Raw genomic sequence first — 17,172 nt, 5'->3', positions numbered from 1 at the left:
GCAGGTAGAAATACTGGCAGGAATAAAGCGTTGCAGCAGCAGCACTAGTAGTTTTTAACGCCTCTACAGGTTCTACAGCTACTCGGTTCTTATACTGTTTATACAATGGAAACGAAGAAGGTTCTTAACTTTGGTTCCGGACCTGCGAAACTTCCACAAGCTGTAAGTTTATTTTCATGCTAGTTTCTCTCTGTGCACTAAACTCATCATCCCTGAGCTGAGGTCAACTGCAGCTGAAACAGTTTTGCTCTCTGATGCGGGTTTACTGCTCATTTACAAACGAAATCAACGCAAATCGGATTGTTTTTAGGTGAAATCTGCACCAGATCTAGCAGAGAAATAAACAAACAAAAAAAGCCATTCGTGGAAAATCAGTTATATTCACTTTTTAGTGATGCGTGGTGATTATTGCATCAGCTACACTTTTTTTTTTTCCCTCCTCCTTGTCTTGACACGAAGAAAATTCCCATGTTTCTTGTCGTTCTGGGAGTTGGTTACGACTCGCAGTGTGGGTTCACTTTACTGCGGTTATTTGTGTTCGGTGTCGTTTAGGCGATTAAATTATTTTTCTCGCGCATCTTTCTGTGCGCTCACCTACGTGACGTCATCAAGCTATGAAAATGCGAATTTTCATATTTAGCGAGCGTCTTACTGGTATCTGTATCTTCTGTGGTAAATGTAGCACTTAAAGTAAACGTTTAACTAAACTCGTTTGTACAATTTAGATTATAGAACATGTGCTCTGTTCTATAATAAGTTATATTCAATAATTTATTGAATTGTGTCCCTGATAAGCAACACGCTTCATTTTCCTAATTTTAAACACACACTCACGTTGTGTTTGTGTGTATGAATGTTTTCCGTGTGTGGAAGGTTAAGATACAGAGAGAGATGCTTCCCTGGGCCAAAGTCAGACAACACAGGTTATTAGTGATGCAGTGCAAAGCACAGCAAACTCTTGGTCTTCTGCGTGTTTTATTATTAAACTTCCGTACAAATTTTGATTTCGAATAACCCAATAACCCAATAACCGTACATCGCACACAAACAATACATCAAAATGTGCGGCTCGATCGGACTCGCTATGCTATTACTTTGTTCATCATTCTACGATTTTAATTTCCCCATTCATTTCAATGGGAATAATTGGGGGGGGGAATCGCACATTTTTCAACGCTTTTCAAACATACGCTGCTCTGGCATGCTTTCACCTAGAGACATGATGCAAACTTTTTAAAACGGAGACAAATTTCTCCTGTGTGGATCTGGCATTCAACTTTTTTGCTAGGTTCTATACTTTTTGATCAGTCACAGATCAAACACGTGTCTATGGTGTTACACTTCAGTCCTATAAACAACTTTTTCCAATATAAAAGATTACCAGGACTACAAAAATGCAGAAAAATAGGCTTTACTTATCCAAATGCACCTGTTGGTTCAAAAGTTAAAGTGCATAGAACCTCACAGCACAACATGAAGTTACCTTAAAATATAATATAAATGCCTCAGCTTTCATGTAAGAAAAACACTATTAATACTAGTAGTGTGTGCAGGAACTCTCTGCTGAAGACTAAATTAAACAATAATTATAAACTAATAAAATAAATGGCTCAGGCTTCATAGAAGGAAAAAAACAATTTGAGCAGAATCTCACAGTATGATGCTGAAGCTAGGGCTGGGCGATTTTACGATTACGATGTTATTCACGATATAAAAGCTCTACGATTAGAAATTAGACATGTACGATATGCCTACGATAAGCCTACGCCTTCAATAAAATTACTTCATCCGAAGTTTTGACAGACACGCGAATAGCCAATCATAACTAAACAGTACCGCACGTAACCAATCAGTTGGAAGAGAGCCACGTCAAGTTAGGTTGCGTGCACACACAAACGCACACACGTGTAGCAGCAACGCACAGCATGGCTGTGGTGAAGTTTGCAGGAGCGCGGCATTTCTCCAACAAAGCGATTTTAAAAATGAGCGAGAAGCCGACTGACCGGAGTTCTGAACAGGAAAGTCAGAGCACTGCCCTGGAGGACATCGTTGAAAAGAAGGGCCAGAGATCTTCGGTTGTGTGGAGGTATTTTGGATATTTAAAATCAGACATACAACAAAGTGTTACACAAAACCTTAAACACACTGACGTACAGGATTGCACTTTTTTCTCCTTGCAGCATAAGGTTTACACGTCAATATGTCTTTATTTGAAAGCTGCTAGAATTTGCACGAACGATTAACAAATGGTATATAGTTTTTATTTTTCAGTTTCAGTTTATTCATTTGAATAAAAAGAACAAAAGAATGTGCATCCAGTTTGTTTTGGTTCTGTGAAACTTGAAGGCTTGTTAAGCTATTTTTGTTAATTAGGAAGGAACTACTAATTTGTAATGTTCATATTTTGAGCAGAAAATTAAAGAAAATACAAAAATGGTGATTTGATTTATATCGTGATATATATATCGTTATCGAAAATTTTGAAAAAATATCGTGATATAATTTTTTCCTCATATCGCCCAGCCCTAGCTGAAGCTGCCTAAACAGTGGAAAATAAAATACCATTTTGCCAAAAACGTTGGCGTCCATGAAGCCTCAAAGTGACAGGTTCACAGCCCAACTGCTCCATTGACTCCCATTATAATCCCGACAGTGCTTTGATGAAAAAATCAGAAATATGTCAGTTGTTTTCAACTCGCTCTGTTGTCCACATTTTTTTACACTAGGGACAAAAAAAATTACATCAATGTGTTCATGAGAGCCTTGTAGCGCTCAATGTGAATTTTGTGAATACCTCCTTTCGTTTTCTTGTAAATCACTGTTGTTCGAGGAGAAGGGAATCTGAAAAAAAGCTCTCTTTGCTTGTAATATTATGTCTCTGCTCTGCACCTCAGCACCGTTACCAAGGCAACGAGCTCCAGTCAGGGAGCAGGTGGGGGAGGGGTTTCTCTCTCTCAAACACACACATTCTCACAGTACAACTCCTGCAATAGCGACTGCTACAGCCACTGCATCACTCACGATTTCCCACAGGGGAATTGTCTAGTTAAAGCTAGATGGCCTTTCGATTTCATAAAATCGGTGAAATTTAGTTCCCTCTGAAACTTGGTCACTGTGGTATATGTTTAGTTCTGTAAGATCTCTCAAAAAAGCAGGCCATTTTGTGGCTGTGAAGTTATTTAATTTGAGGAAATTCCCTAGTAAGTAATATGCGTGAAATTACTCGCTTTGCGCAGACAGAGGAAGTCCGTACGCGCACCTTCTTTTGGGGTTTACGGCAGCTGGCATCCACAGTGTTGCATTACTGCCATCTACAGGTTTACCTTGACTGTGCATGATTGTTTTGTTGCTAAACGAACAGCTGATCGCACCGAGGTGCTCTCTGACAGCCAATATTTATTTTGGTCCTGCATTTCCTTTTGTAACATTTGCGTCTTCTCGCGTTCTGTTACTGTAGTCAGTCTTTCACGTTTTATTCGCAAACTCGCATCCTCCATTTTTCTCTCATGTTTCAAATTTGTATTCCACAATACCTTGCGTGAATGGGGAACACCCACCACGTGATGCATGATGTAGTATCTTGAATTGGGTCATGGTGAAGCAGGAAAAAATAGCAGCGAATTTAGGGTCAAGTGGTCCATTAAACAAAAATAATTGGGGGGGGGGGATTTTTTTTTTTTTTTTTTTAAATGACCTAAACCTGAAAAATCTGAAAAGCAGTCTACCTGTAAGTTTGTGTAGGATGCACAGAGGACACTTATGAGATACAAGACAATTTGTTTTTGTCCATCTGTGTCAACTTGCAGTAAATGTCTAAAAGTCCGAGGGAGTAAAAGCCTAAGTGGAAGTTTCACAAACGGAGTACACTTTTCAGGTCCACAATAGTCCAAAAAACAAACCTTGGGTTTTTGTGTTTCTCTGCTGCCAGAAATAACCTATTGAGGTGGAAATGAACTGCAGAATTTGAGCTACAGGTCATATACTGGGCATGTTACTGGTGATGAGAAACTGCAAACGGTGCATTTCTAAAACTCTTAGTCCATAAGAGTAAGGTATACAAAGTGGAAAAACTGTTTGTTTGAAGTGTTTGTTTTTTAAATAAGTACAATTTTTCCAAGTACATACTCTGCAGTGATGTTTGTACATGGTGGTAATTGTAATAATCGAAGTGGTGAAAACCACAAGGATCATCCAAGGAGGACATTTTTTTTTGACAGACTTGCATTTCAACCACGTGTGAAGCTCTGCTGCAAATGTCTCGCGTCTGTTTCAAGCCCCGTTTTTACTGTACAGCAACAGAGTATTCTGCTTCAAAAGAGAGATACTTAATTAAAAAAATAATTTACCTCATCACATGGTGAGTGTTTTCCAGAGAGGATGTTTTTGACGGACAAAGGAGGCACTTGGTTTACAAAAAAATCTAACTTCCACTTATTATATTTCTATTGTGAATGAAAGTATGTGTCCCAAAGTAAAACCTAGTGCTACAAAATGTAATTCTGAATTAAACCAGTAAAATTCAAGTATTTAAAAAAAAAAAGTAGAATTTAATTAAATGATTGCAAGTTCAAAACTGAGTCCACATTTGACTCTTAGGCCCAATTCTCATTTCTACCCCTCTCCCTTCCCCTTGGCCCTTCCCCTTGAAACTGAGCTACAAGGGATAGGGCTTGAAATTCAACCCTTACGTATTGGGATAGCCCTTCAACGATCGCATACGTCATCGCGTACCTCCGTCAGCGTTTACGTTAGCAAAACGCGACCAAATGCGTCATTGGCTGCGACCAGCCGCTACAGTCAGAACCAGAAATCTCTGCTGGCAGGGTGTGATTTGTTAACTAACACCACTGAATGGGATATCTTTGGCGCTTCGTGCACCACATCCGACAGAATGAGGTGTCAGAACACTCATGTAAACAATAAAAGCGAGAATAACAGAACAAAACGTACGCAGTCAAGCAACCGAAAACAATACTCACTCCCAAAGCTTTTTAGCAGCAGCTTGGATTTCAGAAATCGCTGCTCATTCTCAGCTCGAAAGCGAATCAAGCGGCGTGTTTCCTCTGGATAACAACTTAAAACACGTAAATAATGGAGAAAATACATTTATGACAATCTTTCGCCGCGGGAACCGCCATCTTTCTGAAATCCGCATGAAATCTCGCTGAAATCCGCATGGCATTGTGGGAAATCACTCAAACCCCTTCGTTTGGAGTCAGCTCCAGGAAAATCTCCGTTTGGAGGGGTACAGAAGCCCTACCCCTTCCCCTACCCCTCCGCGTTAACTGGGATTGGGATACCCCTACCCCTTCACGTGAACGCGCAAAATGGAGGGGAAGGGCCAAGGGGTTGGTCCAAGGGGTGAAATGGGATTTGGCCTTACAAATGCATTTATAAGAACTTGTGAGATATTATTGTTGGAGGTCAGGCTGGTGTGTCCCTATAAAATAAAGTAGAAGAAACTCCAGGATATATACATGACCTAATTGCAGGAGTCAGTTGGTGTTATTCAAAAAGACAACCATGATTGTGAAACAGCCCAAAAATAAAGCTTCAACTCCCACAATGCGAACATTTTAATAGTACAACGTGCTTAATTTTACTTTTTGCTGGAAATTTCATCTTGCCAATTAAAAACCTACATGCATGTTAAAAATAGCAGCTGTTTGTTTTTGTCAAACTTTTTTACATTTTGAATGCACTTGCTAAATAACACATTCTGACTATGGTGTGAGCCGGAGCGATCTGAAGGTATTAAATTCTTGCTATACAACACTGAGCAATGAAGTGAAATTCGGGGACCTTTTGACACTAGAATCTTATCAGTTCAGGACCTCACATTTGAAATCATTGACTAAATTCACAGTAGTCAGGTCATGTCTTCACAAACGGTTCAGCTCAATTTGTTTGTATTATGCAAATAGTGGCAAGAAGAAACACTGACAGCATGAGGAATAAACATGGAGAGGAACTGGGAGAGACAAACTCTATGCTCATAAACCCTCCATATCTGCACCTGTACATCAGAGAAGCTGCTGCTCTGCTTTTTCCTCATCTGACCCCTCATCTCTTCAGTGGATTAGACCCACATAAGGCCATCTTTAAAAAAAAAATCCGTTTCCTGTCCACCGGGTGAGCAAAAAAAAATTTCAGTCAGGAGGGAGGGATTATTTTTTTTAAAAAATATGGATGGATAAGAAATCGCAATGCTGTTTGCTTTTTCTTTCAGTACTTTTTTTTTTATTACAAAAGCAGACACGTTTAATAAAATGACAGTTTAATCAACTGAAACTTGTACAAAAACTAAGTTAGCATTTTAAATGCTGACTGCAACATTTGCAAAATTTTTACAAAGGTACTTAAAATGTCCGACACACGGACTATTTGTAGTTCTAAATCAACCGTTAGGCCTAGTTTGGATGAAATTACACTTTTTTTTTTTTTTTTAAGATATTTTTTGGGCTTTTTTTCACCTTTTTTATTGGATAGGACAGTGTAGAGACAGGACAGGAAATGAGTGGGAGAGAGAGACGGGGAGGGATCGGGAAATGACCTCGGGTCGGAATCGAACCCGGGTCCCCGGATTTTATGGTATGGTGCCTTAGCCACCTTGTTTTTCTGAATCTTTATTTTGTTGTTCGCTAGAATACCATTTTGCGATTTCACACTTGAGCAAATGTTTGAAAACTCCGGATCTCCTTCCTTCATGGTGGCTGCCATTTTTTTTTTTGTGCTGCACGGCGCATGCGCAGAGCTGATTCAGTTCTATATTCTGCGCGGAATGCAGGGCTTTCCACAAGCGCCGGCTGCCGGCCACACAATTAAGTCCAGCCGGCTACTTTAATGACCATTTTTGTATCCTACAGGCTCTAAATATTAATTTTCGATTGTAATAAAATTAAATGTTTATCTAACGGACTGACAATGTCAAACTGAACCGCACTGTTGTGATTAAGTTGTGATTCGCGCTGTTTGTACCGATAATAACCACGAATTCCCCGCCGACTTCGTTGATCAAGGGAGAGTAACTCATCCGCGGCCCCAACATGCGGTGTGTGCACGCGCGCGCACTCGGCGGAGGCAGTAGTGTGTCGGGGCCGTTGGAGGGAACAGAAGCAGAGATAACGCTTATTTTGTCTCCGGTAAACCAGTCTTCTCTCGTTCAATTACGTGCTGGCATCAAAAGACACCATTGGTTGTAAATGAAACCAAACTGAGCCGTTGGAGTGTATTTTCATCCACAAATGGAGAAATGTTCGCTGAGTGTTTGTGTAGCCACCACTGCAGACCGTTGTCGTTGTTAATTCATAGCATGCTCAGCTGCGTGAATGTGTCATGCACTGAAAATAAGAGATTTACAAGCCAGGAACGCCTCATGATGCAATATGCAAGAAAAGAAAAGATTTACTGCATTTTACTTTGTATTTGAGTAAAGTGAATAAATAAATGGTCTGTGGAAAATACATTTTAATCCTGGGAACTGCGTGCACAGGAGTTTTTTGTCCCCTCCCCCCCCGGCTGGCGACTTATTTGTCATGGCTGACTAGTATGAGCCTTGGTGGAAAGCCCTGGGAATGCGTAAATGTCAAGTTTGATTTTAGATTTACGAACCCAAAAAAAATGTCGAAACCTGGGGGCGTCGTGGATAAGGTGCCACACCATAAATCCGGGGACCCGGGTTTGATTCCGACCCGAGGTCATTTCCTGATCCCTCCCCGTCTCTCTCTCTCTTGCTCATTTCCTGTCTCTACACTGTCCTATCCAATAAAGGTGAAAAAAGCCCAAAAAAATATTAAAAAAAAAAAAGTCGAAAAACTGGCGTTTTTAAAAAAAAAAAACTTCAACCACACAAACGGCACTCACCTGGCCGGTGGACCAGAAACAGAACATTTTTTAATAATGGCCAGTGTTTCCCGCAGAAAATTGCTTAGTCAAGGTGGTGAGTCTTCGGTGGGCATCACGCGCGGCACGGATAGTGGTCCGGGGGGGGGGGGGTTGTCGGGCCGTAACGTGTCACACGTTGCACAGATAGTCCGGGGGGGTAGTAGTACTACAATAATAACAAAGCTGTGTAGAACTGTAAAATAGGTATTTATTGAAATTTAAATGTCACAACTACTTACAAAAACTGAGGTAAAATGGTTTCCTGGCCAATAAAAGTGCTCTCAGTACAGCAGCAAGAAAAAAGTAACAAAAAGTGCAGGTCATTTACATAAGGGAAAAACGGTTAGAAACAACATAGAGTGCAACATTTACTAGGCTACTTATGGCACATCTTGCAAGTCTTGTCCTTGCAGGCCATCCTTCTGGGTTTTTCAAAAAACAGCTCCAGTGCTCTGCTGTAATTGAACTGCCCTACTGGTGGGCCATTTATGCTAATCGTCATGCAGGCTGTGAGGCTGTCACCCTGCAGCCTACTTCGCAGGTCTGTTTTGATCTACACACAGAGAGAAATGAATATAAGATATTTAACTCAGTAGTCATCTAACATCGTGATTTTATTATATAAAATATATAAATATAAATTTTATATTGCCTACCTTAATACATTTATATTAGGCCTACTTATATTAGCACATGAACATTATATAGCATTAGGCTATATTATTATCTTATATTAGTACATGAAAATTAAATTTCACTGTAACAGTGCAAATGCACCGTTTAGATGAGCAGTTACAAATACAACTTACCTTCTTCCACCGACGATAATGGCAACGTCTCGACTTTCCCGCTGAACCGTTGAATTTAAAATTAAAATGTTTGTAAATATGGCCTCGAGGACATATGGCGTAGTAATATATCCAACCACTAAGTGCTGCAGTTTAGTCTAGCTGTCAGTCCCTACGCTGAAATGCATTACCACTTCGGTTTTTTTTTTTTTTTTTTCTTGGAACCTTGCTAGGGCGGGCGGTCGAGTTACCCAGGGAGGCCGCCTTGCCTGGAAAGTGCTGGGGGAAACACTGATGGCCTAAACTCAAACTTCGTGATTAATTTGCTCCCTCAGCGAATGGTTACTTTAAAATAGACTTGAATGAGACTGGACTAATTTTTAATCAGTGCCGTGAAACTGCCAGTCAGTCTGTCACAGTATGGATGGACGTCACTCTGTGGCCACTTTGTGCCTCAGATTGTTCTGCAATCATTTATGGCCTCTAGTGCACTAGTCACAGAGTAGTTTTATAATAAAAAGTAGCTTCGTTGTAATGTGTAGTAACGTGCTGGAGAAACAGTCTTCTGCAAGACTTTTCTCACAGCTGAGGATGATGAGCAAACATTTGAGCCTGATTTCTTTCTGGTCCCAATAGAAATGACTTCATTTTTGGTCTTGTGCAGCATTTTCTGGCCTCAACTTAATTTGTTTCCTAAATTTCTTAAAGTATCACATCTTATAAGTCCAGTATGGTGTATTTACTTCATTCAGCTTATCAATTTTCAAACCTCTCCTCCTCGGATTGTAATTGTCATGGCACCCCTTTATTTTGCAATTTCCACCACAGGCATGTCTGATGTGGCTAATCAACGTTGAAGTTCAATCAGGTATGCTAATAATGCAGTTTTACAAATACAGTATGTCAAGGTTACCTTGAGGTAATATCAGCGGTGTGTTGATGAGGTTTGTTTCCACAAACCTGCAGTGTTCTAAAACCTCAATCTAATCTTTTTGGGAAGTGCCAAAGATTCTTTAGTTTTATTGCGCTAATGTTTATTTGCATGCATTTATGTTTCTGTGCCTCCACCACTAGATGGAACAGATTCAATTTTGGAATTGATCCAAACAGGAGCAAGGTCAAATGTCTGAAATTTTTCTTTTCAATAGCTTCTTCCCTATAAGAAGTATGTTTTGTATGCTTGAAAAACCCATAAATTTGGTAACAAATAGGACAAGATGTGGTGGATGAGGCTCGCTCTTAGACAGTGTACACTCGCCAGCTACTTTTTTAGGAATGCCCATACACTTGCCATTTTATGCAATCAACCAATCCCTTGACAGCAGCACGATGCATAAAATCATGCAGATACAAATCAAGAGCTTCAGTTAATGTTCACTTCAAACATCAGAATAGGGTATTAGGCAGAAAAAGAAATTTACCAGTCAAAAATAATATTTTATATAATCCTGATAAGCGCCGCAGGTGCGAAGACGAGCGCCGCAGGCGCGAAGTCCCTCTAGGGGGGTCTGGGGGCATGCCCCCCCAGAAAATTTTTGAAATTTAGACTTCATTTCCTGCATTCTAGGACATTTTCAGGGTGAAATGGCGTGTAATTTTTGATCAGAAATATTGCATATTTTTACTTTGTATTTTTTTCAGTTTCACTCCTGAATGTATCAGATGTATGTATGGTGTTTGATTTGGTAACAAAAGTGAAAAGAAAATAAACAACAATGAATTGTATATAATCTTTTGATCTAGTTACAGTATTTAATAAAAAAAAAAAACCCAACAGTATTCTATTTTACCATACCCCAATGAACCCCCCTTGTTAATCAATGTATCACACATACCTTTTCTGTCTTTTTGTGGAAAAACGAATCAGTTTTTGTCACATTCAATTTGGGGCGTTTGTTGGGATTCATCTTGATCCAGAAGAGTGAGTCAGCAAAAAAAAATGCGGTTCTCCCGCCAAGAAAGAGGAAACTACAACGCAGGGTGTTTGGCAATTTTCGACCAATCAGAATTCGCGATTTATTCAGTCCGCATGTTACAAGATTCAGTGCAGGCCAAAATGGCGGAAACGATGAAATATTCTGATTTTTCATTTCAAGTTTTCAGTATTTTTCGTATTAAACTGTGTTTCTTACGATTTGTAAATGATGGCGGAACCACACATGGACTGGCCATCGGGAGTAGCGGGAGTTTTCCCAGTGGGCTGGTGGTTCAGTGTGGGCCAGCGGAGAAAAAAAAAAAAAAAAACAGTTGCGCGCTGGCCTTTAATATGATAAGCAATGTTAACAGTTTCTTTAACAAACTGTTAACGTTGCTTATCATATTAAAGGCCAGCGCGCAACTGTAATGAGCAATGTTAACAGTTTGTTAAAGAAACTGTTAACATTGCTTATCATATTAAAGGCCAGCGCGCAACTGGTTTTTTTTTTTTTTTTTTTTTTTTTTTCCTCCGCCGGCCCACGCTGAACCACCAGCCCACCGGGAAAACTCCCGCTACTCCCGATGGCCAGTCCGTGTGTGGGCGGAACATAACTGGATTTATCGGATGACATGTGGGAGTATTCATGTGCGAAAATTTTCGGCATTATCGTCCGTTTCAGTATCCGTCTGTGTGTATACTTGCCCGTTGAAATCGGCAATTGCCCGTCAAATTTACGGGTGGACGGGTCTCTGCCTAATACCTTACATCAGAATGAGGAAAAATTGTGATCTCAAAGTGAGTCTTTCGCTTTTAGTGGAGCAAGTAAGTGAGAAAATATTTCAAATGGTGATACAAGCACCAAAATTTGTACAGACATCCTTCAGGGGCCATATGTTAAAAATCCCACGGGCCAATCAAAATTCCAAAATGGCTGCCCTTTTGGTACAAAATTGTATATTTTACCATAGAATTCCATTCACGTGGATAATGTGTTGGTGGTGATTTGAGATCTTCATTCTTCTCTTCTTGGCAAAGGCAACATTTGCTGCACTTTGTTTTCCATTTAGATTGCACTGGATCTAAACTTGCCATTTTGTTGGACTGTCGGTGTTGAAAGGCCAAGGGATTATCCTTTTACCACCTTTAACACAGTATGATGAGGTTTGGACATGCAAATGGCCTACACCTAGCCCGATCATTCATCCAGTGCCATTTAAGTCCCATGCGATCTGTACACCATCCAGGCAGCTGAAGCCCTGTTACCCTTGGCTCGGCTGTCCTGCACTGGCACGTCCTGTCTATTCAGGTGTGGCTCTCTAACTAATATACTAGTTCAGGGGTTCCCAAACTTTTTCCATGCCAAGGCCCCCCAAACAGCATTTAGCTTCTGGCCGGGGACCCCCTTTGCAAACCCACAGACAATGCTACAAAATATGTAAAGCAACATCAACTTTTAGAATGTTTTCGCTTACTTTTATTCAATAATTGTTACATTTGTTTAGCATAAGAATATTATTAACTAACATGTTTTCAACACAAATATTTTCACACTGAACAATAAACTGTATAACCTCCTGTAGTACCTGATTTAACTCGTTATCCATCCTTTTTGCGACCAGTGCCTCGCAATGGAGCATGCAGTGTGTGGCCACTACATGCGGGGCCTTCTGCTTAATGAGAGCGGTCACTCCACTGATCTTCCCGGTCATTGCCGCGGCTCCATCCGAACACACCCCCACACAACGGGTCCAGTCCAATCCGTTAGACTCTATGTAATCGTCCAAAACTTGAAAAATGTCTTTCCCAGTAGTTCTTCTTTCAAGTGCTTTACAAAATAGTATTTCCTCCACAAATCTTTCCTCGTCTCGTCTCGTCTTCTTCCGCTTATCCAGGACCGGGTCGCGGAGGCAGCAGTCTAAGCATGGAAGCCCAAACTTCCCTTTCCCCAGACACCTCGGCCAGCTCCTCGGGAAGAACACCGAGGCGTTCCCAGGCCAGCCGAGAGACATAGTCCCTCCAGCGTGTCCTGGGTCTTCCCCGGGGCCTCCTCCCGGGGGGACATGCCTGGAACACCTCCCCAGGGAGGCGTCCAGGAGGCATCCGAAAAAGATGCCCGAGCCACCTCAGCTGGTTCCTCTCGATGTGAAGGAGCAGCGGCTCTACTCCGAGCTCCTCCCGAGTGACTGTGCTTCTCACCCTATCTCTAAGGGAGCGCCCAGCCACCCTGCGAAGGAAACTCATTTCAGCCGCTTGTATCCGCGATCTTGTTCTTTCTGTCATTACCCAAAGCTCATGACCATAGGTGAGAGTCGGAACGTAGATCGACCGGTAAATTGAGAGCTTCGCCTTTTGGCTCAGCTCCTTCACCACGACGGACCGGTAAAGCGACCGCATCACTGCGGAGGCTGCACCGATCCGCCTGTCGATCTCACGCTCCATCCTTCCCTCACTCGTGAACAAGATCCCGAGATACTTAAACTCCTCCACTTGAGGCAGGACTTCTCCACCAACCTGGAGAGGGCAAGCCACCCTTTTCCGGTCGAGAACCATGGCCTCGGACTTGGAGGTGCTGATTCTCATCCCAGCCGCTTCACACTCGACTGCAAACCGCCCCAGTGCATGCTGAAGGTCCTGGTTTGAAGAAGCCAACAGGACAACATCATCCGCAAAAAGCAGAGATGAAATCCTGTGGTTCCCAAACAGGATTCCTTCCGGCCCCTGGCTGCGCCTAGAAATTCTGTCCATAAAAATTATGAACAGAACCGGTGACAAAGGGCAGCCCTGCCGGAGTCCAACATGCACTGGGAACAGGTCTGACTTACTGCCGGCAATGCGAACCAGACTCCTGCTCCGTTCGTACAGGGACCGGACAGCCCTTAGCAAAGAGCCCCGAACCCCATACTCCCGAAGCACCCCCCACAGAATACCACGGGGGACACGGTCGAATGCCTTCTCCAGATCCACAAAGCACATGTGGACTGGTTGGGCAAACTCCCATGAACCCTCGAGCACCCTATGAAGGGTATAGAGCTGGTCCAGTGTTCCGCGACCAGGACGAAAACCGCATTGTTCCTCCTGGATCCGAGGGTTCCTCCTGGATCCGAGGTGTTCCTCCTGGATCCGAGGCAACCTCCTAGAACTGCCACCTTATTGTGGTGGAGGGGTTTGTGTGCTTGAATGATCCTAGGAGCTATGTTGTCGGGGGCATTATGCCCCTGTTAGGGTTTCCCAAGGCAGACAGGTCCTAGGTGACAGGCCAGACCAAGAGCAGTTCACCAAAAAACCCCTATGGAGGAAAAATCCAGGACCGTGACGTCGCCCGGTAGGACGCAGCCGGGGCCCCACCCTGGAGCCAGGCCCGGGGTTGGGGCTCGTATGCGAGCGCTTGGTGGCCGGGCCTTTGCCCATGGGGCCCGGCCGGGCTCAGCCCGAAGAGGTGACGTGGGCCCGACCTCCTGTGGGTTCACCACCCACAGAGGTAGCAGTAGGGGTTTGGTGCAGTGTGGATTGGGTGGCAGTCGAAGGCAGGGGCCTTGACGACCTGATCCCCGGACACAGCGGCTGGCTGTTGGGACAAATCTTTCCTGTCAAATCAAATCAAGTTTATTTGTATAGCGCTTTTAACAATAAACATTGTCGCAAAGCAGCTTTACAGAATTTGAACGACTTAAAACATGAGCTAATTTTATCCCTAATCTATCCCCAATGAGCAAGCCTGTGGCGACGGTGGCAAGGAAAAACTCCCTCAGACGACATGAGGAAGAAACCTTGAGAGGAACCAGACTCAAAAGGGAACCCATCCTCATTTGGGCAACAGACAGCCTGACTATAATATTAACAGTTTTAACAGGTATAACCCTTAACTGTCCTCATGGGGCCGTCCTTCACAGGAGCGGTGCGATAAAACTCCGACCAGACACAGGGCACCAGGATGGATCAAGCAGGTCCGAGGGGCAGAAGAGGCCAGCATCTCAATCCCAGGATCAACATGTAACTCAGAGGGACAGATTGGGGGGGGAGTGCGAGAGAAAGAAAACACGTTGTTAGGTATGCCCTAAAAATGACAAGTATTAAATCTGTGTGGTAGGCTCGCAGAGACGAGAGTCTTTACATCAGGCGTAACACACAACAATGGCATGTTAATATGGTAAAAAATATCATGACCTGCTCTGGCTGGATGCTTGATTGGGTGATGGGAGCACACTCCTCAGCAATGATGAGATGCAGATGGGACCCTTAGGGCTGGCCAAGACAGTTCAGTTACATTTCACCGGGTCTGGGACATGCGACAGAATGTCTGACGGCCGATTCCCTGCAGGCTACGATAGCCAGTCAAGGTCTCCACCCTCTCCACCAAAAGATTTCCTGTTGACTCCATGTAACTCAGAGGGACAGATTTGGGGTGGGGGGGGGAGGGAAAGAAAACACAGGTTGTTGGGTATGCCCAATGTCACCTGAATAAGTAGGAACAGTATACATATTGCACCGAGTACAAGCAGGCAGAGGCGCATCTTGTCACCAGTCAAGGCAGGCAGCTGCTTGGGGCCCCTGATCCACTAGGTGGCGAAAGAGAGTCGAGATTTGACTTTGCGTTTTGAAAAGTCATTGCGCGTATTAACCTGCAAATAGAAAATTGTGCCTGTCGTACATAAACCAGCTATTCTTCTAATTACGACGTCAAGAAGAAAATGAAGAGGAGCTATCCACCCGGGAATGTAAAAAGAAAAAAGAGGAAGAGGAGAGAAGAAAGCAAGACAGTGGTAAGTCAGTCGAAATAATAATGAATGATGTAGTGCTATATAATGGTGCTAGTCTAGTTTCACTCACGTTAGCATGGCCATACTTTTCTTTTGTTGATTTTAATGACTGTATTACAGTCACTGCCTGGTTTAATTTGACAGCAAAGTTAGTTAACTTAAGTTGGCTCTCCAACAGACCGCACGGTGTGCCATGCATGCCCTGGGTGGGATGGAGGGGGGATTTCTGCTTGGGGCCCCACCAGACCCTAGAATCGCCTCTGCAAGCAGGGACTCCGGCAACTAACTATGACAGCATAACTAAAAGGAGAGAGCCAGAAGGTAACACAGGCATGAGGGAGCCCCGGGACATAAAGCAGCCAGCCACTACACCGTCAACAAACTCGAGTGAGCAAGCGAGTGGGGACTGACAGCATCCATACATCCCAGTTTACCAAAACACTGTCTGAGGACCCTCCAGATCTACTCCTTTACCTCATAAACACCATTAACAAAAGGCTTGACTAAACAGATATGTTTTCAGCCTAGACTTAAATGCTGAGAGTGTGTCTGATTCCCGAACATTACTTGGAAGGCTGTTCCATAACAGTGGGGCTTTGTAAGAAAAGGCTCTGCCCCCTGATGTAGCCTTCACTATACGAGGTACCAGCAGATAGCCTGCACCTTTTGATCCAAGTAGGCGTGGCGGGTCATAGAGGAGCAGAAGTTCACTCAGGTACTGTGGTGCGAGACCATTTAGTGCTTTAAAGGTCAATAGTAGTATTTTATAATCAATACAAAATTTGATTGGGAGCCAATGCAGTGTGGATAAGACAGGCGTGATGTGGTCATATTTTCTAGTTCTAGTAAGGACTCTTGCTGCGGCATTTTGAACTAACTGGAGCTTGTTTATGCACTTATTGGAACATCCAGACAGTAAGGCATTACAATAATCCAACCTGGAGGTAACGAAAGCATGGACTAGTTTTTCTGCATCATGCAATGACATTAAATTTCTTATCTTTGCAATATTTCTGAGAAGAAAGAAAGCTATCCGGGTGATGTTATCAATGTGAGTTTCGAATGAAAGACTGGGGTCAATAATCACTCTGAGGTCTTTTACTGCTGCACGTGAAGAAACACAAAGGCCATCCAGAGTTACTGTGTAATCAGAAAACTAACTTCTAGCTGTATGTGGTCCTAGTACAAGTACTTCAGTCTTGTCAGAGTTAAGCAGAAGGAAATTAATAAATGAAATAAATCTGATGTACACAAGCAGTTGGGCCTCATTGGATAAATCTGTGCTCTCATCCAGCTGAAGTGCGAAGTATTCGCTGGCTCTCACCTGCTCCAACAGCTGAGCAGATGCGTCTTGAGCCATGTCACCAATCCGTCGGCTCACGGTGTTCTCAGAGAGAGGGACAGCTTTTTTTTGTTGTTTGTTTTGTTTTTTTGCGGCATCTTCACCAAACAATTCTCGGACAATGTCTTTTGGTGGCTGGTAAAATCAAATCTTCTCCAATTGAGTGAGGTTTTTTAGCATGGGCAATGTGGTACAAGGCTAAAAATGATGCCTTCAGGGCCCGCTCGGGGACAGTAGCTTGCTGGGTGAATGCAGCAGATTGCCTGACCAAATGCTCTTTGCGTCTGAAGAAATCTACTGTTTTTTTCGGTATCTGTTGGATGTTTTTGTACCAAGTGACGCTGAAGTTTTGAAGGTTTTAAGCACTCGTTTGACAGGGTCTCCACAGCGCTCGAAACTAACGGTGTCCCGATGTCCCGGGGGCCATAAAAAATGTCATCGGGACACAAAATTATCATATCTGGGACAATCCCGGGACAATGG

At 43.0% G+C, this 17,172-nt stretch overlaps 1 protein-coding gene across 1 annotated transcript in view; it reads left to right on the top strand.

Annotated features, from left to right (window-relative positions):
* psat1 (phosphoserine aminotransferase 1) overlaps nt 1-17,172 on the top strand; it is a 38,177-nt gene continuing 21,005 nt past the window's right edge. Inside the window, exon 1 of the mRNA XM_060906793.1 lies at nt 1-162. Coding sequence (XP_060762776.1) covers nt 106-162 — 57 coding nt within the window. The 5' untranslated portion in view covers nt 1-105. The remainder of the gene's footprint in view (nt 163-17,172) is intronic.

This window comes from Neoarius graeffei, chromosome 24 (assembly GCF_027579695.1).
Source record: "Neoarius graeffei isolate fNeoGra1 chromosome 24, fNeoGra1.pri, whole genome shotgun sequence".
NCBI lineage: Eukaryota > Metazoa > Chordata > Actinopteri > Siluriformes > Ariidae > Neoarius > Neoarius graeffei.
This window is presented reverse-complemented; position numbering and strand designations above follow the sequence as displayed.